At 47.0% G+C, this 22,839-nt stretch overlaps 3 protein-coding genes across 4 annotated transcripts; 2 read left to right on the forward strand and 1 right to left on the reverse strand.

The window, feature by feature from the left end:
* Nucleotides 1-203: 203 nt before the first annotated feature.
* On the reverse strand, nt 204-11,857 carry slc26a11 (solute carrier family 26 member 11). The gene is made up of 17 exons (XM_042342525.1): nt 11,820-11,857; nt 10,425-10,765; nt 9,459-9,651; nt 9,069-9,154; nt 7,828-7,907; nt 7,261-7,403; nt 6,977-7,152; nt 6,294-6,366; nt 5,959-6,009; nt 5,785-5,845; nt 5,379-5,434; nt 4,865-5,005; nt 4,363-4,490; nt 3,477-3,576; nt 2,756-2,889; nt 2,093-2,177; nt 204-1,298 (listed from the first exon to the last, which is right to left on the reverse strand). Exons 2-17 carry the CDS (start codon nt 10,650-10,652, stop codon nt 1,108-1,110), a joined length of 1,926 nt encoding a protein of 641 aa, XP_042198459.1. The 5' UTR covers nt 10,653-10,765; nt 11,820-11,857; the 3' UTR covers nt 204-1,107.
* A 359-nt stretch (nt 11,858-12,216) lies between these two features.
* Nucleotides 12,217-17,101, forward strand: sgsh (N-sulfoglucosamine sulfohydrolase (sulfamidase)). Of its 2 annotated transcripts, XM_042342586.1 has the most exons (8): nt 12,217-12,405; nt 13,004-13,164; nt 13,475-13,580; nt 14,175-14,325; nt 14,751-14,907; nt 15,182-15,263; nt 15,596-15,799; nt 16,252-17,101. In XM_042342586.1, exons 1-8 carry the CDS (start codon nt 12,303-12,305, stop codon nt 16,824-16,826), a joined length of 1,539 nt encoding a protein of 512 aa, XP_042198520.1. In that variant the 5' UTR covers nt 12,217-12,302; the 3' UTR covers nt 16,827-17,101. The 2 variants fall into 2 exon arrangements, with proteins under 2 accessions (XP_042198520.1, XP_042198521.1); XM_042342587.1 differs by lacking the exon at nt 13,004-13,164 and having other exon boundaries at nt 12,359-12,405.
* A 2,590-nt stretch (nt 17,102-19,691) lies between these two features.
* Nucleotides 19,692-21,591, forward strand: npb (neuropeptide B). The gene is made up of 2 exons (XM_007888695.2): nt 19,692-20,086; nt 20,981-21,591. Exons 1-2 carry the CDS (start codon nt 19,823-19,825, stop codon nt 21,107-21,109), a joined length of 393 nt encoding a protein of 130 aa, XP_007886886.1. The 5' UTR covers nt 19,692-19,822; the 3' UTR covers nt 21,110-21,591.
* Nucleotides 21,592-22,839: the final 1,248 nt, after the last annotated feature.

Below are 22,839 nucleotides of genomic sequence, written 5' to 3' on the forward strand. Positions count from 1 at the left end.
ACTTTAATGAGGTAACGTTTTCTGTGAAGCAAAGCAGTGTCTACACACTCATTTCAACTCTGGAACTATAAAACATTTCAGAAAGAGTCGAGACAAATGTCCTTGCATTCATCCCTTTTCCCAGGCACAGGTTACTTGTAAGATTGGACTGAAAGACAAAAAGGTTGAGACTTTAAACAAACCTGGAGCTACAAACATTAAAATATGCTTAGTAAGGTATTTATTTCTCAGTCAACCATTGACCAATACAATATTTACAACCAGTTTGAAATGTACAAATTACAAAGTCCATGTGTTGTTTAGTCAGACAGTACTCCAGATTCCCCAACGGGAGCCTGTAGATAATAATACGACTGCAAACATGACTGGCAGACCTACTGCTGGCAATTGTAAACCATTAATCTACTCTTGCTAGTTCAATCACAATTCAATTGTGTATTAAAATTGCACTATGAATAAGATCTCTACAATCAGGACTAAATTAGCAGCAGCAGCAGGCATGAGAATCGAGGCAATTTAATGGAAGGTTAAATACTTTTATCTAAGGTTTACTTTTTAGTTCTCCCCTCCTCCAGTCAGTCTCTCTGTCTCTAAGCACTGGGGAAAAGATAATGAACATCTGTACCTAGAGGTAGGAGAATTAATGGACACCTTACAAAAGTTTAGTCACTACTTGAAGATATAGAAATGGACAAGTGTATTTAATACGAGTGCATCCCAGGGAGAGATTATACACTTTAAACACATGAGGATTAGATAACCAGATTGAACATACAAAAATAAATTAGATTGTGCAAGTATAGTGTACCATCTCTGGAAGACGTGGGAAATGATACACTATTTTGTAACTCTTCATTAGCCAGATAACCATTCAGTCAAGTCATTGCTTGTGATACTGCTACACTTTACTCAAAGAGTCAAGTGAACAAAGTAAAAGCACTGCATATCACTAAAGGAATGACTGGCAATTCCTTCCATCAATTTCTAGTGATGAGAAGAGAGAATGGCTCCTGGAATCGACAGTATTTGATGAGTAATGTTCTGACTAGGAATAAAATGTCATGTTTCTGTTAATAAGCAGAGGTTTCTCACTCCCATCCAGGTCTTCTATGTGGTAATCTGTAAAGGACAGAATGATAAGAGGAAAAGTGTTTTATGAATAAAGTTCTCTACACGTTCAAACACTATGAATGAGAAGTGTATTTTTTCCGAGAAAGAATTCAAATGCATTGTACCTGGATTTAGATTAACAAGGGATTTTGCAGTGCTCATCCCTCCAACCACACTGGCGGTCTCACCTAAAATATCAAAGGAATGATGAGATTAATTAAGATTACAAAAAGCGCAATGTAGGAATAGAATGTTGCATGGCAGTGCCTTGATGTGGGGGGGGGGGGGGGGGGGGGGGCGTAGGTCTGGAATTCAAATACTCCAGTCCCTTTCGCTGAGGTTTATTCATGTTAAACTGAATGCTGACTGTGTTTCTTCTGCACATGGTGGGTGCACGTGTCTCCTTCAAGGCATGTCTCAAGACCCTCTTCGCTCACCCTACTACCCCTACCCTCCAGATCCTGATTTATTATGGGTTTCATCATGGTCCTCTGATACAAGGCTGCATTCCAATTTTCTCTATAGAGACCAAGGTACCAATGTTCTACCAAACAAATGTATTTTGTCAGTTTTTAAAGGTGAAATATGACACAAGTATGGAAAGTTACGTGCTTTCTTTAGTCTTTCTCTTGATTATATTTGATACAGCACCTTATGTCATTGAGGCGTCTCAAAGCACTTCACTGTATATATTGTAAAGTGGAGTGACTGTATTTTAATAATAATTTTGTGGTACACCACTGTAAGCTGAACATTTGTGATAGGTCGTGTACTGAGTGTTTTGGCAGGGCCTGTGTAGACCACATGGGCTTTGAGTGTGGTACAAACACATGAGCACCTCTGCCCCAGTTCTCTCCCGTGAGTTTGTACTAACAACTTCTCCACAGTGAGGTTCTTGATCTCAAGCTGGAACCACTAGGTGAGGTCAGGGGCAAAACGTAACGAGAAACAAGAAATGTCAAGGATGAGTGAGTTTCATCACCGGATACATGAAGTGCTGTCTCTGTATCATCAAAGTATCTCAGTCCCTTTATATCCGCTGAAATTAGGATGTCCAGAATTTCAAGCTAAGTGAGAGAAAGATACACATAGATATTAGTGTGGCCACATCATTCACACTGGCCATCTTTGGAGACAGAATCCATTAGGAAGGATATTCAATCACCCAAAAAAGTACACTTAGAATAATGGTTAGCATTCAAAACAAGAGGAAAACATTAGGCTGTTCAGTGGGTTAGCACATTCATTCCATCTCTAGAATAGCCTCCAAATCAGATCAGTCTGCCGCCATGAGAGAAACCTCTAACATTTGCCACTTGGTGGAAAGGCCATGGGTTTGAAATACAGAACAATCATTTGAATCACTGGCATGGGGAATGGAAATAAAGTTCACACCCAGTAAAGCTTGTTCACACTGTGGTTAAAGTAGAAAAGGAGGGAGCTTCACTCTGTATCTCGTGCTACAGTGAACTTAAGAACATTTAACATTTACATTCGGTAGAAAATAGTTGTCTGAATGGCTTGAAATAGACATCCTTGTACATTGAATGTCAAGTTTCTGTTAAAAAGTAGAGGTTTCTCACTCCTGCCCAGATCTTCTATGTAGTAATCTGTAAAAGCCCATTAAATTGCTGTGATTGCATACCCGCAAATTAGAGAAGAGCAAAGGTACGGCCTTCTCTTGGAACTCCGAGATCAGCTCTCGTAAGAGGTTCACTGCTGTGTAATCGATGCTGCTCACATGAACACAGTCCAGAATTACAGAACGAGGAGCCGAGGCTGTAGAAAGAAACAAAAACAGAATTAAGATTCCACGATATTCCCAAAATGGTTCCATCGCTCAACTCTACATGCACAGAGCTTAAACAAATCCTGAGCGAAGAACAGTCAATCATTTTTGACAAAGCTGAAGAGCCAGTCCATCAATTTACAGGGAACCTCACATCATGCTTTGAATACCCAACCCTGATCTAGTCTCAGCTTTTCTCTAGCATTCGCAGTAGCGCTAGCAAGTTCCAACAAGCAGCCAATTAGTCTGGAGGATTAGATACGTTTTCTTATTGGAAATAACATTATGGGATATTGTACATAGGTAGTTCGGGACATAGGTGCATGCGACCGCCAGGAAGGTGGAAGACGAACTAGACGGACCTTGGGCTTTTTTTCGTCTAGCATTTCTTATGTTCTTATATTATGTTATGATTTCTGGTCAGGATACCAGGAAATGCTTCCTTTTCCTTTGGAGCAGGAATGGGACCTCAAGTTTGATATCTCACGAAGAAGCTTTCACCAAAGTGGAAAAAGTTACAGATCCATCCAGGCCCGTCAGAATGGTTGACAAGGAGCCCCACTGCAGCTGTACGTGCCTTCTAAACCGTGCCTGTACAAAAGGTTCCGGACATACTCAACAGCTGGGAAATTGAGACCACTTTGCAACTGGATCACCACAACGCCATGATCTGTAATCTAGAACACACACACAGGAAATTGGAAGACAGATCAATCTTTGGAGAGTTTCTCTATTGTACACTTTAGAACTCTTCCCACAGTATAAGCACGCCCCCCAACGGTTTAATGTTGAAGTGCGATGATTAACAAGAGGTTCAGATGAAGAAAAAGCATTTTGAACTCATCCTTCTAAAACACCAACCCAATCATCCTCCCAATACTGCCTTCAGCAGTTTCTTGAATAAAATCGAGACTCCAGTTCCATATCTTTATTACTCTTGTGTGAAGAAATACACCTTTGTGTCTTTTCTGAAATTGTCCTTCAACTCAACCTGTGCCTGCTAGTCCCACTGTCTTGGTTTGTCTGAAAGTACTCTTCTGGTTTTAATTTTTCAATCCTACTCGGCAGCATCTAGAAGCGTTCTGCTTGAAGACGGACGTTTTCGATGCTGATCCAGTCCTCATTCCTCATCGTCCATGCTTCTCAACTGGAGATCATCTCCTTTGTTCCCTTCTACATTGCTTCTATCATCAGACTTGGTCTGTCTCTGAGATCCCCACAATTCTGGGTTCCCAGGTTGGAGGGAAAATACCTTGTTGAGTTTCAATATATACTTAAGCTTCAACAGGAACAGATCCTGCAAGATAATTACCTCAGCACACAATCATTTGGAATTTGGGACCTTCCCTGTCTCTATGGCTCAGCGACTCACTGGGAAAAAGCCCTATGCCACATAGATGGACATACTGTACTGCATGCTAATGTTCACGTGGTTCTACAGTTAAATTTAACTACATCCTTACCTTAGCGTCTGGTCTGGCAATATTGTAAAACAGGATGATCCCAGACAAAACCATTCCAGCCAAAATTCCATACTGGATTTCCCAGAAACAGCCCAAAAAAGATGCAAAGAAAGGCAACAAGTCCAACTCTGGAGAAACCAGAATAGAAACAGTGGTTATATTACTGTCCTCAATAGTCACATGATGGCCAAGTACCTTCTACAATGCATGGTTTACATTTCAGCTGTTCCGGGATGCTACGCTGCATGAAGGGTGCTGTATAAATGCAAGTTGTTGTGGTTCAAACAATGTTTTTAATTCAATGGAAAAATCCAGTTGAAGGACAAGGACTCTGCCCAACGCTGGGGAGAAGATGAGATGCAGTGAAGTGAAGCAGTTAGATGAAGACAGGATTGAATTTTAAGAAGCGAATTGTAGGAAGGGACGTCTGGCAAAATGGCAGCTGAGGGAAACTGTATTATACGAGTGAAGCTCCCAACTCTCAATTCAATCCAGCACTTACTTTTCACTTTCCACAGCTTGGCAATGATCCCGCCGTCAAACACAGGCAACACGGCACAAATGATAACGGCCGCCAGCGCTGCCTTTGGGACGTAGTAGAAGAGAGGAGTCAGAAAGGCCAGAGACAGCAGCACAATGGTACCTGGATGGAAAAGGGCAGAGAATTGCAACCAATGCAAGTGAAAGACTTTGGACCTTTTTGTAGCGCCTGTTTTATCACGATTGGCAGAGCGGAAGGAATAGATGGGGGAAAAGAGTGGGATCTCAGCACATCAGGGGTAAAGTGGGGCAAGGCATCCCAGGCACCTGAAGGTAAATACGAAGCAAAGAATGTCAGAGCCATTAAGAGATCAACATGGCCTGTCACCAAGTACCAAGACTCATTGAAGTCTGAGTTACTCAATGAGAGCTACCTCAGTCAATTACACCTCAGTTTAGGTTAAATGTCTGAAAGAACTTTAACATCCACCTCAAGCTTTTCATTAAAGACGCAGTTACTGAAACTAATCACTCACCAGTAATTATTCCCCCAGCAGGACTGCATACACCTGTCTGGGAGTTCACTGCTGTTCTGTAAAGAGATTATATAAATTAATGATGGATCTCGCAACGAGAGAGAGGTGAATTATTGATCAGCAGATAGATTTGCACAGAGATGAAATTACATCAAATGAGTTACACCAAGATGAAATTACATCGAGTTAACCCAACACATTCTCCTGTTGGGCTCAGGAACAAGCTCAATCCATCATCTTCCCAGGACTCACTGCATCAACTAACTAGCTACTGAATGGTCTCCGCCTAAATTGCTCACATTGAAGTTCCAGGTGTAGGATCCACATCCCAATACATGGGAGCGATACTCCATTGTAGGGTGGTAGCCCCATTGGGAAAGTCATGCATAAAATCCCCAATACCCACCTGCCGAAACTCCCTGTAACTGGGTACGATGAAACAAATGAGCCCAGGATGTTGGTGCTACCTAGATTGAAAAGAGACACGGTTTTAGGGGTAGAGATGGGGCGTTACAACCATGCCTAAAGGGTCCCATTAAGCATTTAAAGGTGTTCCAATCAATAATAAGAAATAACTCACCGATTGCTATGAGCTCCTGATTTGGATCAATTCTATAGTTGTTCTGGCTTGCTGTGGGAACACAGACTTTTCAGATCACAGTGTCATGTCAACCATTTATACAATATTCGTGCATTTTTAAAAAATAATACATATGTACATATCAGCCTAGAGTGCGAGTTTAAACTGGTGATGCGGGGCTTGAACCCACCTTCTGACCAAGGAGAGAGAGTGCTACCGTTTGCATGAAGACTCCAAATAAATCAAAGTGGTTCTGCATCTCAGCAATCGATTGCCTCAGGTCTACGGGAATCAAATGAGCCGATCATGTGAAGTCTAACTGGAGGGTCACTTACCGAAGGCTTTGGCTATTGCAATACTTTCCAAAAATCCAACTAGTGGCACCACAGCCAGACCCGCTCCCATGTCCTGGAAAGATCAGAGGGTGTCGAGAGAGCCTTGCATGTTAAGCAGTTCAATTTTTTTTTACTAAGTTGCTAGTTTCAAAGTTGCCCCCCCCCTGAGCCCAGCAGCTTTCACTAACACCTAGCCAACTTCCCGTTGCTGAGCTCCTGTCTAGGTTGAGCTGATTAATGGGTTCTGAGCACTTGTGAATTTGGGCATTATTAACAGTATGAAGCAGTTGTCAATCTAGAACTGCTAACCCGCTCGGGCTTTGCCCTCCAGTTGAAAACATACTTAACCTTCCAAGCCTCATTGATAATAATGATAACTCTTGCATTTGATATAGAGGTTTCACATCATCGAGACATTTAAAAAATACTATAGAGGGGATAACTGTGCATTTTATCCACTTTGTGAAAAGACAAGGGAGAAACTCCCTTCTCTTTTCACATAGTGCCATTGGGATCTTTATCCTCCCTGAACAGGCAAACGAGACCTTGGTTTAGTGTCTCTTCCGGAGGACGGGCAGTTTAACTACCCACAGTGTTTTCGATTCATTGCGGATTTGCCAGGTCTCAATAGTGTGCACACACTTCATTTTCCCTCTATGTGGATGTTCGTACCTACAGCTTACCCAGACCATCTTGTCAAAATGCACGGTCCCATTGGGCGATACTTTGGAGAATGGTGGCGGGCGAAAGGGAGGGAGCCCACGATCGGTTTTGCCAGTCAGCACAAACACGTGGAGCCCTTGATTTTCAAAGCTGTAAGCGACGATGCCTGCAGCTACCACCACCACCGCATTGCGAGCTGCGAAAAGAACAAGGAACACCTTCTCAGTGAAACAGCTGCACGGGTTGTGAACGCAGATTGACAAAAGAGACATTTTGAAAAAAAATGTTTAAGTGTCACACTGACCTGTTGCTATAGACCGGACGATTGTGCGACAAACTTGGTAGAGAGATGACTCATCTCCAGAGTCCTCAGCCAGCTGTCCCTTCATCATCTTCAGAAGCACCAGCAGAAGAATGCAGCTTACACCCAGCACAAGGTCACCTACTCTGAGTGAGCGCACAAGGAAAGCACAGTCAGAAACAATTTAGGCGTTAGCCTGGCTCAGTTGGTAGCACTTTCGCATTGGAGTAAAAAGGCTGCGGGTTCAAGCCCCACATTGGGTCTTTGAGCTCATCGTCCAGATTGACGTTTCATTGTAACGCTGGGGGAAATGCGCGCATAACAGGGTCCCAGATATTTATCTGGAGGACCGTTGACCAGAACCTTGGATGAAACCCCCCCTCCTGTTTTCAAATAGTTATTCATTTTGAACAGCAGAGTTGTGAAACCAGGAGGGGGCACTCTCACTGCAGCACAGACGCAAGGGAAGTGTAAGTGTAGGCAGGATCATAGAGTGTGCACATCCAGAGTCACGGCTGATAACTTTAGAACTGTCCGGCAGTTCAGAATGTGAGATAATAAGGTACCAACCTGGTTTCCATAATATTGTGAAACGTATAATAAACCTCCAGGAAAAACTGGCGTGGGATGTCACGAAGCCCAAGGATGTTCTGTTTGCACAGAGAAGAGATCAAGAAAGTTAACAACAACAACAACAACAACTTGCGCCTTTCATGCAGGATAGCATCTCGGAATGCTGCGCAGCGGATGCCGAGCAAGGAAGGAGGAGGAAAGAACCACAGATGCAGTTTTAATAATAAGTCACTCATTGATTCATAACAACAAGCCACAAAGTCAGCTCCATCACACTGAGCTAAAGGGGAAATTAAGAAATATTCCATTCCATTTAATACACTAGCTTGTTATCTCCAGATTAAATTAGGTCCACAGAGCAGAATGATCTCAATGTCAAGTACAACAAATCTTGCATTATAATGAAATTAGCCCATTATAAAAGCACATCAAAGGCAACGGGGGGGGAATGACAGTCACCATCACATCTTCCTCCTGTGGATTTCTGGGATTGAGGAGGAGTAATCCGAGAAGACAAGTCTGTCAGATTAAGGTTCATTAACCTTGTCCATTGAGTGTCTAGTTCTTGACTGCTTTTCCCATGGGAAACTCACTTAATCCCATGGGAAATTCACTTAATCACTTGGAATCTCGTCTACATTTTGGTCTGAACGTTTTAACCCTTTAAAGACTGGGCAGGGTTTAATAGTTTACAACAATTTCATTAATTGGTGCAAGTCAGTGGTGGTTGAACGTTAACCTCTTCAACCCTACCCACCAAAATCCCAGCCCTGACAGTGGGTCAGTCACATTTGCACAGCAAAATACGCCACACTTGTTGGGCAGAGCAGATGCACGGCCACAAGGCATTTCATCTCAGATTGATAGGGAAGGGAGGAGATTGGGAGACTTGTTCCATGCTTGCAATGGTCAAGAGACTTTGTTGACCAAAGAGCACTTCAGGGTCAAGATCATCCCAGCCTCAAGAAGGAAGACCTAGGCTTGGACGAGCGACATTGGGGCAGTACTCCTCCTGCAACCCATTGGATGAAGATCTGATCGGAGTTTATTCTATCTTTAGTCATGGAGCGATCTTATGTTTGGAAGTCATTCATTATCCACCCAATAATTGTTCTCAACTACAAAAGCATTACCATCTTTTGTAAGAAGACTCTCAGATGGCAGCAGAAATGGTAATCCTCTATTGGAGCTCACTGCCAAGTAACATGAGCCCCAGGTCTTCTAGTGGGTCTCCTTACCTTCACTTGCCCAAAGCCAATGGTCAGTGCAGCAGAAGAGGTGAATCCCTTGATGACCGGTAAAGAGATGAAGTCAACAAGGAAGCCTACGAGGGGAGATAATCGAGTTACTGTTTGATGCAAATGCAGTGAATTATCAGATCTGGTAAGACAAAGTGTGTTGGCAATTTACCAGAACAACCAGCAAACAGGTCTCAGAAAAAACAATTGTATTACATTTGTATAGCGCCGGTATCCACCCTGTGAACTGCCCAAGATTAGATTACATCATGTGAGGAAACATTGGAGGGCGAAAGGAATTGGTTCTACTCATGTCAATGGCTCATAATCATCATCTGCTCTGGAGCCACCAGCGTGGGCTAACTCGGGTTTGGTGCACCCAATTCTTACCGAGGCGGAGAATGCCCATCGCGAGCTGGACACAGCCGGAGAGGAATGCCAGGAGTACAGCATACGCCGGATCATGGAATGCGTAGATGGAGACCAGGAGGGACATGATGGCTGTGGGACCCAACGTGATGTCTTTGGAAGTGCCAAGTAGGCAGTAAACAAAGCTGCCCATAAACGAGGAGTAGAGTCCATACTGAGCACAAAAGAAATGGTAATGAGTCTCTGAAATGAGCCCCCACCCCCAACCCCCCAGCCACTCAGAATGGTGTGGGCAAGCTTCCCACCCCCCTCTCCCTTGCTCGGTGTCCAACCCCATCATCGTGCAGCGCTCCAAGACACTATCCTGCGTGAAGGGCACCATGTAAAAGCAAGTTGGTATTGCAAATAGTTACTCCTTCCTAGGCCAGTGTTTGGGGATCAGTATTAATGTGACTGGGACCTGATTTCCATTCCCCATCAGAAACCGTGTTGCCAAGTGACACTCGAGACAGAGAACTAACACCACCAAAAAAAACACAAATTGCATTTTACACAGCGTCTTTCATATCAGGAGGATGTCCCAAGGCACTGGACAGTGAAATATTTGCATCCGAGCTGGGTCTTTTAGTCAAGAGCGGTGGAGGGCAAGAGGAGTGGGAGGATGGATGAAGGCACGGTCAAAGAGGTATTTCTTGGGACCGATGGTAGAGAGGGTGGGGGGGGTTGGTCATGTGTGACAGGGACAGATTAGCGGAATACCCAAACTGGGCATCTGACATGGGCAAGTCTTTCATTGTTCGGCGATAACATCCCATTATGTCAAACTGGGGGCAGACCTCAAGAGGCTTTTTTTTTTGTGTGTGTGGGGGGGTGGGCAAACCAAAGTGGGGTGGGGGGGTCAAGAGGGGGGGGGATTGTGGGAGAGAACAAACATGTAAAAGAAAAGCAAAAGAGCAAGGGTGGAAAACAAACAGCCAGAGCACCAACCTGGACGGGAAGTCCTGCTATCTCGGCGTAGGCTAAGGCTTGGGGAACCACAGTCAGTCCCACCGTCACACCCGCCAGTAGGTCCATGCGCAGCCAGTGGCTGGAGTAGCGGGGCAGCCAGCCCAGTATCGGGAACACAGCCCGGAAGGTTCCGTAAGAGCAGCATTTCCTCAGGCTGGCAATGGCTGCACCAAACAGGCATCTCGCTCGAATCCTCGCTCGGTCCATTGCTCTCCCTCCTCTCAGCCTCAGGAGCCGGTCATGGTTTGTTCACGCAACCGCTCCTCCGAGAGGCCACTGTGCAATAGGGACACGCACGGCTCCAGGCGTGACCGAGGGCTCTGGGCACGAGACACAGGTGCGGTTAACTTGGTGGGGACCACACCTCAAATATACATAAAATACAAAATACTGCAGGTGCTGGAAATCTAAAACAAACACAGAGAGGGCTGGGAACACTCACCTGACCTGCTGAGTGTTCCCAGCCCTCTCTGATTTTGAGTCAAATATACACGGTTATTCCACATGGGGGGGGTGGAGAGGGGGAGAGATTTGGAGACTTTTTTTAAAAAATATATCATTCCTTATTTTTTTAGATCAACTTTCAAATAGTCAGGACTATTCGCCTCCACCGTCTCCCACACGATTAGACGCAACTGATCCAAACACCTTCCACGAAGCGAGACTTGGGGGGGAGATTCCTGGGACACGCGAAAGGGAAATGCAAATAACACAGAGGAAGAAAATATCCGGGAAAGTTGCCCGGATACGTCGAGGAAAGGAGGAGGAGGAGGAGGTGGTGGAGGAGGAGGAAGTGGTGGTGGGGATGGGGAGGAGTTCAGAAAATACTTTTGATTTAGGGCAGAGGGGGGAATGAGAAGGAAAGGTTTGCGGGGACGAAAAGAAGCCAATGTGTACAGGGCATCGGTGTCCGTGAATGTCCACATATATATATTATATATAATAAATAAATCAAAGTGTTTACAACGAAAAAGCGTCGGGAACCCCCTTTGAGACTTCAGCTGAGAAGGAAGGAAATAAGTGTCACAGTCAATAAAAACTCTGGAGTCAGTGAGAGGTGGGGGGGGGGGAGAAGTGGGGGGGGGGTGAGGGGAAGTGGGGGGGGGTGAGGGGGAAGTGGGGGGGGGTGAGGGGGAAGTGGGGGGGGTGAGGGGGAAGTGGGGGGGGGTGAGGGGGAAGTGGGGGGGTGAGGGGGAAGTGGGAGGGGGGGGAAGTGTGGGGGGGAAGTGGGGGGGGAAGTGGGAGGGTGAAGTGGGAGGGGGGGAGGGGGGGAAGTGGGAGGGGGGGAAGTGGGGGGGTAAGAGGGTGAATTAATTCTATTACATTCCCCCCCAAAAAACCCCCCCACAGGTGCTGCTAAATTCATATACCAACCAGAGCCCCACACGGCCGGAGATGGGGACAGTCGGTGCAGACAGAAGTGATTTGGAGGGGGCGGGGCCGGGGGAGGGAGGGGCGGGGCCGGGGGAGGGAGGGGGCGGGGCAGACCGCGTCACGTGACCGTCTGGTCACACGGCGACAAAGTATCCATTTTCACTTCCGGGAAAGCAATGCGGAGTCACGTGTCAGTGTTCAGCCGCCGCCGTCTCTAATGCCCATTGACGCCGGTGATGAAAAGGGCCTTTCATTGACTTTAAAGGGCCGCCTTCCCGTCACGCTCGGTCCCAACCCATCAGCGGATTGGCACCCAACCCCCTCCCCCCCCCACTGACCCCCCTCCCCCCCCCACTGACCCCCCACCCCCACCCCCTCCCCCCCCCCACCACAAGCTGCGGATTCATTCAGTTGCATCTGTCAATGTTGTTATTCCTCAGTTAAGCGGTGCTGTGCTGTGTTGTGTTGTGTTGTGCCTTCAGGATGTTTGGCTCGTGGCTCCGGGTCAGCGCCTGTGCTGTTTCCCTGGTGCTCCTCCTGGGCTCTCATGCCGCCCAACAGAAGAGGAATGTGCTTCTGATCGTTGGTGAGTTAATACTGCGACAGGATTGCTTCACCCACCCCACCCCGAGGTGCGACCGAGGCGGTCCCATCAACCTGTTCGGGTGGATGGCTCGAGAGCCCGTTGGCGGTATTTCGGTGCGCTGGCCAACAGCCCACCGAATAAAGTTGGCCGCTCACTCCGTAGCTGCTTGTGGGACGTTGCTGTGCACGAGTTGTCCGGCCGTGTTTGCCAACAAATACACAGTCACTCCATTTCGCGGTAAATCCTGCGAAGCGCCTTGAGACGTCCTTCCGAGACGTGATAATGCTCAACACTAAATGCAAGGATTACTATTCCAAAACAAGGGTTCATATGCTGCGCCACCACCCCACTGCCAATTTGTGATAGAGGTGACAGGTGTGATGCCCCATCCCCTCACACAATCATTCCCTTTTTGCAAGCCCAGGGCCAGTGAGGCCATTCTCACTGTGTAATACTCCCCCAGCCCAGTCTCTCACAGTGTCACCACTCTCCTCCGGCTCCTACGACTCGTGGGGATGTGATGAGGTTGTAGCCCGTGGGAGTTGGGGAGTCAGCGGGTTAGTGTGATTGACAGCTGACTTGTACGTGTGATTGACAGCGGATGACGCCGGCTTCGAGACAGAGGTGTACAACAACAGCGCAGTGAGGACGCCGAGCCTAAGCCAGCTCGCCTCCCGCAGCGTGATATTCCGCAATGCCTTCACCTCCGTCAGCAGCTGCTCCCCAAGCCGGTCCACCATCCTAACTGGACTCCCACAGGTACCGTCACTGCCTGACTCTGCACAATCTCCCAGCCCCCCACCCTCCTCCTGGTTCCTCCTGGCTGGAGCCACACTGATCTGTTCTTTCTGCTCCCACCCTCTCAAACTCCATCCCACAGTCTGTCTGCCTCAGCCCCCTAACTTTCCTCCTCCAAGGCCAGGCTCAAGACCCTCCTCTTGGACTGCGCCTTCAGTCACCCTCCTACCCCCACCTTGCTCAGGCTATACTGTAAAGTGGAGTGACTGCATATTTTGTGGGAGAAATCCCGTGTTTCTGCGCCCTCGCTCAGCCTCGCCTCCTCTTGCAGCACCAGAATGGGATGTACGGACTACACCAGGGAACCCACCACTTCAACTCCTTCGACAACGTCCGCAGTTTACCGCAGCTGCTCAGCCAAGCTCACATCAGGACAGGTTGGCGAGAAAAAAACTTTTTTTTAATATATACACACACACACACACTCGCCTCATTTCCCGCTGAAACTCCTCGAAGAACTTTACAGCAATTCCTGCGACTGTGACGACTCTTTACAGACAAAAGCAGAAGAGGAGGAGCAGAAAGAAGGTCCTGCAAACAGTCACAAAGTGAACAAGCAAATGTTCCATTCTCCACGAGGAACAGTCAAAACACATTCAGAAGAACGTGTGTGTGTGTGTGAGAGAGAGAGACAGAGACACACGCACACATACCCACACGCACAGCCAGCAACAGCAATAACAACAATTTGCGCTTACACAGCATCTTTCATGTAGGACAATATCGCAGAGTGCTTTACGGAGATTTGGTGTCAAGACACTCAGCAGGGAGGGTGGTGATCGTAGACACGGCCGAACAACGAGGCAGGATTTTTTCAGGAGGAGGCTTTTATCTACAGATAGATAAAGTGGGGAGCGAGTGAGTCGGAGGGAGTTTCAGTGATGGGGGGTTTGCAGTGGTCAGCGGCTGTCACCAGTTACCGGCAGCGAGCTCTGGTTTAATTGCCCGCCGGCGCCTGTCTCTGTTTGAAGGTATAATCGGGAAGAAGCACGTGGGGCCGGCCTGGGTTTACCCGTTTGACTATGCCCAGACCGAGGAGAACCACTCCATCCTGCAGGTCGGGAGGAACATCACGAAAATCAGACAGCTGGTGCGGGACTTCCTACACAGCTCCGATCCCAGGTGAGTCTCGCTTGTGGAGTTCTGTAGCTCAGGGATTAGAGCGCTCGCTTCGCAAGCAAGACCACCCGGGTTGGATTCCCAGGCAGGGCAAAACCTTAGGCAAGTTTCCTTACTCCACACGCCTCTGTTAACCCAACAGTAAATAGGAACCCGGTTGTTTGTCAATTGGCGGATCGCTTTCCGGGGGTAATAATCCCACCCAGAAAAAAAAATGGTCACTCAATCCAAAACCCGTTTTGCTCTGCGCAGTTTGGGTGCCGTGTTTCACCCACAGTATATATAAATATATAGTCAATTCACTTTACAGTATATTCTTCAACGATGTGATAAGGCACCATATCAAATGCAAGTATTATTACACATCTCCCCCAACGCTCCTGCACTCTAACAAACCTCCTTCATTCCCTCTCTCTCTCTCTCTCTAGTCCCTTCTTCCTCTACGTAGCTTTCCACGATCCCCATCGCTGTGGTCACTCCCATCCCCAGTACGGACCATTCTGCGAGAAATTTGGGAACGGGGAGAGTGGGATGGGCTGGATCCCGGACTGGAAACCACAGCATTACACCCCGGAACAAGTCAAGGCGAGAAAGAACAAAGTTACACTTTTTTACAGGCAGCTTATCCCATCTCAAAACACTTCCCGCGATTCACGTTAAAGTGTTGTGACTACGTGCTTTGTAGGTGACTAAACAAAGCCAATTTGCACAGAGCGAATGTTCCACAAACTTTGAGACGTTGCAACGATGTGATAAGGCTCTGTATTCAAATGCAACGATTGTCATTATTGTAAGGTGGGGGGAGAACATTCCGACAGGAGAGTGACTGATGTGCCTCTCATTCTGCGTCTCTCTCCAGGTCCTGCACTTTGTTCCTGACACACCGGCCGCCCGCGCTGACCTGGCCGCTCAGTATACGACAATCAGCCGCCTGGACCAAGGTAACCTCCCACGACACATTGACACAGCGACCGGCAGTAAGTCTCTTCCCCCTCCCCACCCTGGTTGCCACAGTTCCCCCAACCCCCACCCGGCTCACTGCAGCGAGTGACTGCGCGTTGCCCTATCGTGTCTCCGTGCTGCGTTGTTGCTCACGTTCCAGGTCGCGCCTGAAGACCTTCCTCTTCGACTGTGCCTACGGTCACCTCCTCTTCCCACGGGCTCGGTGTCAGGCTCCGCCACTGTCAAGCGCTCCGAGACACAACCCCAAGTGAAGGGTGCTATCGAAATGCGAGTTGTTGTTGCTGACGTTTCCTGTTCGTGGCCGGGGCAGGGATCGGGCTGGTGCTGAAGGAGCTGCGGGAGGCCGGGCACCAGGATGACACGCTGGTCATTTACAGCTCCGACAACGGCGTCCCCTTCCCCAACGGCAGAACCAATCTGTACCGGAGCGGAGTGGCCGAGCCTCTGCTCGTCTCGTCCCCCGAGCATCGCCAGCGCTGGGGGCAGGTCAGCGCCTCCTACACCAGCCTGCTCGGTAATCAGCCGTCACAATAATCCTGGCTAATAATAACAATAATAATAATATTCCTGGCTGTACAGCGTCGCAAGCAAGAGGACACGGGTTCGATTCCCCGGGCAGGACAAAACCTGTGCGCAATGGGCTGCCGTGTCTAACACACGCGGGAACCCATCACCGTGTTTGAGAGTATCCAAACCAAGCTGCGAATTCCGGGTGTCCCAACGACACATGGAAAATTCCAGAGATAGATTGTTGGAATGGAATGCGCTCTCTCTCTCTCTCTCTCTCCTTGGAGGACACATCCTGTTTACCCAATTCTGGGAAGTATTAGGCGCAGTTTGGCAAGAGCCAAGCCTTGGGTTGCCCAGAATGTGCGTCCCCGTGCTATAGACGCTGGTGGTGGGACCCACCCCAAGCAGACGCTTACTGTTTTAACCGTCTCTTTCCTGGTGTTTTCAACCCCGCAGACATAACCCCGACGATCCTGGACTGGTTCTCCATCCCTTACCCGGCTTACTCCATATTCGGGAAGGGCACCGACGTGCAGCTGACGGGAAAATCCCTGCTCCCGGCTCTGGTGTCGGAGCAGCCGTGGGCGACGGCCTTTGGGAGCCAGAGTCACCACGAGGTCACCATGTACTACCCGATGCGAGCGGTGCACAGCGGCCAATACCGGCTCCTCCACAACATCAACTACAAGATGCCCTTCCCCATCGACCAGGACTTTTACCTGTCGCCCACCTTCCAGGACCTGCTGAACAGGACCGAGTCGGGGAGACCCACCCACTGGTACAAGTCGCTGGCTGGCTATTATTACCGGCAGCGCTGGGAGCTCTTCGACCTCGACACCGACCCCACCGAGATCCACAACCTGGCCGAGGACCCCCAGTACCAGGACACTCTGGCCCAGTTGAAGGGGCAGCTGAGCAAATGGCAGTGGCTGACCTCGGATCCCTGGGTTTGCGCCCCGGACGGTGTGTTGGAAGACCAGGGGGATTACAAACACGACCCTCAGTGTCGGCCGCTGCACAATGACCTCTGAGCTGGGGTATTGCCACCCGCGGGCGGGAGGGGAGGGATGGGGGGGGGGGGAGAAGGAGAGATTGTAAAATATGTTTCTAAAAGTGTCACAAAGGCGGCTGGCGCCTTCAAGAAGTTCGACCTTCGCCCGTGCACCTCACGGTCGGAGGCGCCGTCCTTCGGATGAGACCTGTTCGTACCTGTTTCAGGCCGAGCGTTAAAAGATGCCGCGAGAATATTGGAAACGAGAAGGGAAGATTCTCCCAGTGTGCTGACCGAGAATCCGGGGGGGGCGGGGGGGGGGGGGGGAAAGGTGGTCACTCGCTCACTTTACTTCGCCACATTTTCCCACAAAAAACGGTCCACGCCACTTGTGACTGTAAAGCGCTGTGATATCGTAAGGCGCTGGAAAATCGAGGCGAAATAATTCTTGTGCTGTCAGCATTTTAGACCGGACAAGGCAGCATTAATACCAGAGGATGGCCCCCGGAGGGCGCTACACGACAGCCTTATCGGCGACTTTCGACACAGGTTTTTAGGAATAAGAGACTTTAGTGGGAGATCTTTAAGATTAGAATCTTTGCCTTTAACCGATCGGGAATGGGAAGCGGGGAAAGAGCAAAAAAAAAAAAACAATGGCATTAGAGTCCAGCATTGATGACAGCAACTCGCATGTTCGATGGGAATGACAATAATAATAATCCTTACATTCGATGTAGCGCCTGATCGCGTCATTGAGACATCACGAAGCGCTTCACAGAAATATATTGTGAAGTGACTGTATATTTTTGTGGGCGAAACGTGGCGGCCAGTTTCACGAGCAGCCGTTTTGTTACAAGAGGTTTTTTTTGTTTGAGGGATTGTTGGCCTGGACAGTGGGAGAAACTCCGCTCTCCAGAATCCAATAATACTTAAATAGAAATACAAGACAGATGGGATCACAGGGGCAGAAATTCCATTTCACCTCGGTCTCGATTTGCTCTATTCATAACGTGGCATTTCAGAGCATCTGGGATTCAGCAAATTCTCTAACATTGCCTCAATTTTGAAGCCATGTTTCTGTACGTTTCTTTTAAGAACCGGGGGTGGGGGGGGGTGGGGGGAGAACAGACAAAAAAAAATAGAAAGTGAAGAGTGAATTCAACAATTTGCTCAATCTTTGGATGTTCCGAAATGCTGCATAAATAATAATGATCCTTATATTTAATATAGCGCCTTATCACGTCCTTGAGACAGAATCATTCTAGACCCGGGTGGAATTCTCCACCTTACAACATACAAGCAAAGACACGCCACACACATATACACGCAGAATAGCAACAAGAACAAAATTATATTTGTACAGCGCCTTTGACGTTGGTAGGACATCGCAAGGTGCTGGACAGTGGAGGCTTTGTACCAGAGCTGGGGGTTGATAGTCGATTGAAATGTAATATTTCTCAATAAAGGGATTGCGATGTACAAACTGGTTGTGTTTAATCTCTCGGGGCAGGCTGGGCGGTGAGGAGTACGGATCACGTTGCTCACGGCTACATTTAATCTCTACCATCTAATAAAAGGAGTAGTAATGCCATCTGCTATGCAAATCGCAACTGCCCGCAGTCAGAGCGAGGTAATTCCATTTGATAGGGGTAATGGAGCAGAACGGCAGCAATATGAAACTTCACACAGAGGTGTAGAGAGATTAGACACAGCGTCTCGCTCACCACCCTGCGTCTTTACTAACAAGATATTAACCAGTTACAGTCAGAGCACGGTTACTGGTAACTGACATCCCCCCCCCATCCATTCCTTCTCTCCACCTGATCTACTGCTTGAACAACCTGTTTATTAATATAGCAGGACAGCGTCTCACAGCGCTTAAAGCATTAAAATAAAACTCCCATATGTCTGATCTGTATGAATTCTACAATCCAACTCGTATTAAATGTATACGACTGAGAGGAGGGGGCTGGGAGAGGGGCATTTAAATAGAGCTGGAGATGAGCGTTTGCTTCACATTCACAGCTTTGCATTTGGTGCAGGAAGCAGCGAGAGAGAGACAGACAGAGAGAGACTTGACTTCACAGTAAAGTCTCTGGTGTGGCATTCATTACTAATTGTTATTAATAATACTAATTATTCTTAAGCATGTGCACTACTCTTACATCTCCCAACTCTTCTCTTTACAGTAACAAAAGCCCCTCCCATTTACAAACACTCAAATTGCTAAAAAATAATCCTCGAAGAAAAGGAAATGAATAAACACCCTGAAAATCAGAAGCCATAAATATAAAAATAACCAAAACTTTCTCTCCCTGTAACCAGGAACAGATGCCGAGTGATGGGTTTGATGCCTTCATCCCCCTCTCTCTGTATTCGCCCACAAAATAGTCAATTCACCTTACAGTATATCCTGTGAAGCGCTTTGAGACGTCTCGAAGACGTGATAAGGCGCTATATCAAATGCAAGGATTATTATTGTTATTTCACTCTTTTTATAATTCATCTTTTTGCTCCTGTCTTTATTTCCTTTCTTGCCTCTAATCCGAGTGCCTTCTCCCTCTCAGTCAGAAATTACCCTTCGAACTGCCCTGTCCAAGAAAAGTGACTATCACTGAGGTGACGCTTAAATGATTAAAATTCTAATGCATCTGAGAATCACAAAAAGCTGGAGGGGCAGAGAGAGAGAGACGGGGGAGAGAGAGAGAATATGTATACACACAGTATATTAAAAAAAATCTAAACGAATATTCATCCCCAGTTTGTTAATTGGAGATTTTAATCGCCCACAACGTGTCAGGGTGTCTGGAGAATGCAGATTAACTATGCATCAGATGTGACGGAATTGTCGTCAATAAATGGAAGTGTGTGTGGCGGGGGGGGGGGGGGGGGGGGGCGGGAGAGGAGGGGGCTGGGAGAGGGGCATTTAAATAGAGCTGGAGATGAGCGTTTGCTTCACATTCACAGCTTTGCATTTGGTGCAGGAAGCAGCGAGAGAGAGACAGACAGAGAGAGACTTGACTTCACAGTAAAGTCATGCTCGCCCTGGAATGCTCAGCCAGAATGGCTGTTCTGAGTGTGCTGTTCTCCTCGCTGATCTGCAGCCCCGCTGACGCCTGGTACAAGCAAACGGCTGGTCCCAGTTACTACTCCGTGGGTAGAGCTTCGGGTCTCCTCTCGGGCATCCGTCGCTCCCCCTATGTGCGTCGTTCCGAGCCCAGCGAGGGGGCAGAGACAGGTGAAGGCCACCTGTACCCTGAGCTGACACAGCCTCAACAGAGCACGCTGATCAAAAACATGGTGAGTATAGATTCCCTCTCCACAAACAATTCCTCATTTCATTGAGGAATCCTGTAGTGCAGTGGTTAGAGCAAGCGAGAGGACCCGGGTTCGATTCCCAGGCAAGTTTCCTTACTCCACAACGCCTGTCTACCAGCGAATCACTTTTTGGGGGTAATAATCCCTCCGAAAAAATTGGGTCACTCAATCCACGGCTGTTTATGGGACACTACTGTGTGCAATTGGCTGCCATGTTTTGCCCACAAAATACAGTCAATTAATTCACTTTACGATATATTCTGTGAAGCGCTTTAAGACTTCTCAACGATGTGAAGGCACTACATCAGGTGCAAGGATTATTATAATCATTATTATATCACTCAGTCAGTCAGTCAGTCGCAATCTCATCAGCACCTTGAATAAGATTAGTCTCAAATCAGCTAAACTAAGTATTTCAGTCTATTTCACATTTAAATACTGTGGTTGATTTTTAAAAAAATAGCCTGCAGTTTAAACCCAAAAAATCTACGAGACCACAATGTTAAAGTTGATAAATATTAATTTTAAATACTGTTCCGATTTGGGGAGGGAGGAAAAAATCACTATATATATATATATTAAGACCATGAGTGAGAGGAAATTTTTATATTTGGGTTTTTGTTTTTGGGCGTTTTATTAATTTCAAATTGATTAATTTCATTTTTGGAGTTTTATCTTTTTTAAAAAAAAGCTATTTCGATGCCACAATATGAGCTACGAACATAACCAGGGATTGTTACAATTGGCACTTAAGTTTGGAAAAAAGGGAGGGAATGGTTATTGAAACTATTTTATTACTTTTATGTAAATAAAGGCACTTGTATTAAACACGAGTATTATTTTCGTTGCTGATTTTGCCTTTGCTCTGGTTTGCAGGCTGTGTGTGTGAAGGACATCTCTCCAAACCTGCAGAGCTGTCAGCTGCTGCCCGACAACCTCAACACTTTCCAGTGTAAAGCAGACATTTATCTGTCGCTGGGCTCGCAAGACTGTGTTACTGCTTGATCCTCGTTTTCCCCCCTTCTTCAACACCTCCCACCCCAGCAACCACCCCACCCCACCCTACCCACACACACACACACACGCACGCACACACACGTATGAACTGGTCTCATCAATTCCTGACACTGAATGTTACATTTTCTGCCCGTGTGTCGACCACCTAAACACAATCCAAAGCTCTTGTGTGTCTCTCTCTGTGTGTATGTGTGAGTGAGTGAGTGAGTGAGTGAGACAGATTTACTGGATGTATCATTGTATTGAAAAAGGTCGGAAATGTTTTTACAGCTGATCAACTGATCAGTCTTTCTCCCCCCCACCCCCTTTCTCCTTTAATGATCGATCATGATATATTAAAAAAAGTACCTCATTCTGTGTATAAAGCAAAATTCGCTGTATTTAAGTTGTAGGAATGATTTCGTGATTCTGTGAGTTTTTTTTTGGTCTCTGGAAATGAAATGTGAATTATATTTCAGCCTTAAAAAATGCGTCTTTGACTCCTGGTATTTTTCTTCGATTGTTTATTTCAATCACACTCCTTCCCACCCTCCCTCACACTCACTCCCTCTCACAGTCACTCCTTCTCTCACAGTGGTTATCTATTTATCTCAACGACAAAAGTGTGTGATTCACAGCGGGGATATTGACACACGAAATGTACAAATGAATAAAAAAGTCAGCAAAAGTGGCCAAAGATACTCACATGGTCAGAGTAAGCCCCGAGCCCCGGCAGATAGAGAGAGAGAGAGACAGACAGACCCGGTTACTGTACCCCCGGGGAATCTATGTCATACATTGAGAGGGGAAACGGTGAGAGAGAGAATATTTGCACAACCTGGAAAGGAAAACCTGAACAGTTATTTGGTTAAAATAGGAGAACGGGTTTACAGAGCCAGCTGGCGAGGATTTCTATGGTTAATTGAAAGAGATCTATACTTTAAATCCTTCTCCTGTGTTGCTTTAGAACATTGGGCTGAGCCGCACACACCTCAGACATACACACATATATAATATATATATAATATGCACTCATACACACACACATAAACATATATGTACAGTACATATATATATTTTACAGGGTGTTTTCAGTCATAGATAAGTTTTCATTTTATTCTGAATTTCACTCCGCACTCAAAGTGTCACTCTCCAAATCAAACAAACATCTGAACAACCTTCAGTTATTTTTAATTAATTACTTAATTAAACACAAAAATGAACATACTTACAGATGAAATTCCTTTAAAAAAAAGCAAGGAATTTGAAGGGGTGGTGTGTGTGTGTGCGTGTCTGTGTGTGTGGGGGAGGGAAGACTATGGAATGCAATGTTTGAGATAGAAGTTTTCAGAAGTTTTGAAAACTTAGGCAACAGTATAATGGATGGTCAATTATATAACTTGCAGCAAACGGGGATAGGGTTGGCGGGAGGCGTGAAAATACCCCGACCCACCCACACACCTCCGTTAATAAAATATCCATCACATCAATCGGATTTCACAATCCCTCCAGGAGCAAAGCTGATGCAGCCGTTCTCTCTGTGTGCACAGTACGGAGGGTGTGACTGTGCAGTGTGCGCTCTGGGCTCCCCCAAGCCTTGGCTCTTGCCAACCTGCTCCGAGTACTCTCCGGAATCAGGTAAGCGGGAGGTGTCCCTCCAGTGAGAGACAGAGACAGAGAGAGAGAGAGAGAGAGAGCGCACATTCCATTCCAATAATCTCTCTCTCTGGAATTTCCAT

The sequence above is a fragment of the Callorhinchus milii genome, unplaced genomic scaffold, assembly GCF_018977255.1.
Source record: "Callorhinchus milii isolate IMCB2004 unplaced genomic scaffold, IMCB_Cmil_1.0 Scaffold20, whole genome shotgun sequence".
In the NCBI taxonomy this organism is placed as follows: Eukaryota; Metazoa; Chordata; class Chondrichthyes; order Chimaeriformes; family Callorhinchidae; genus Callorhinchus; species Callorhinchus milii.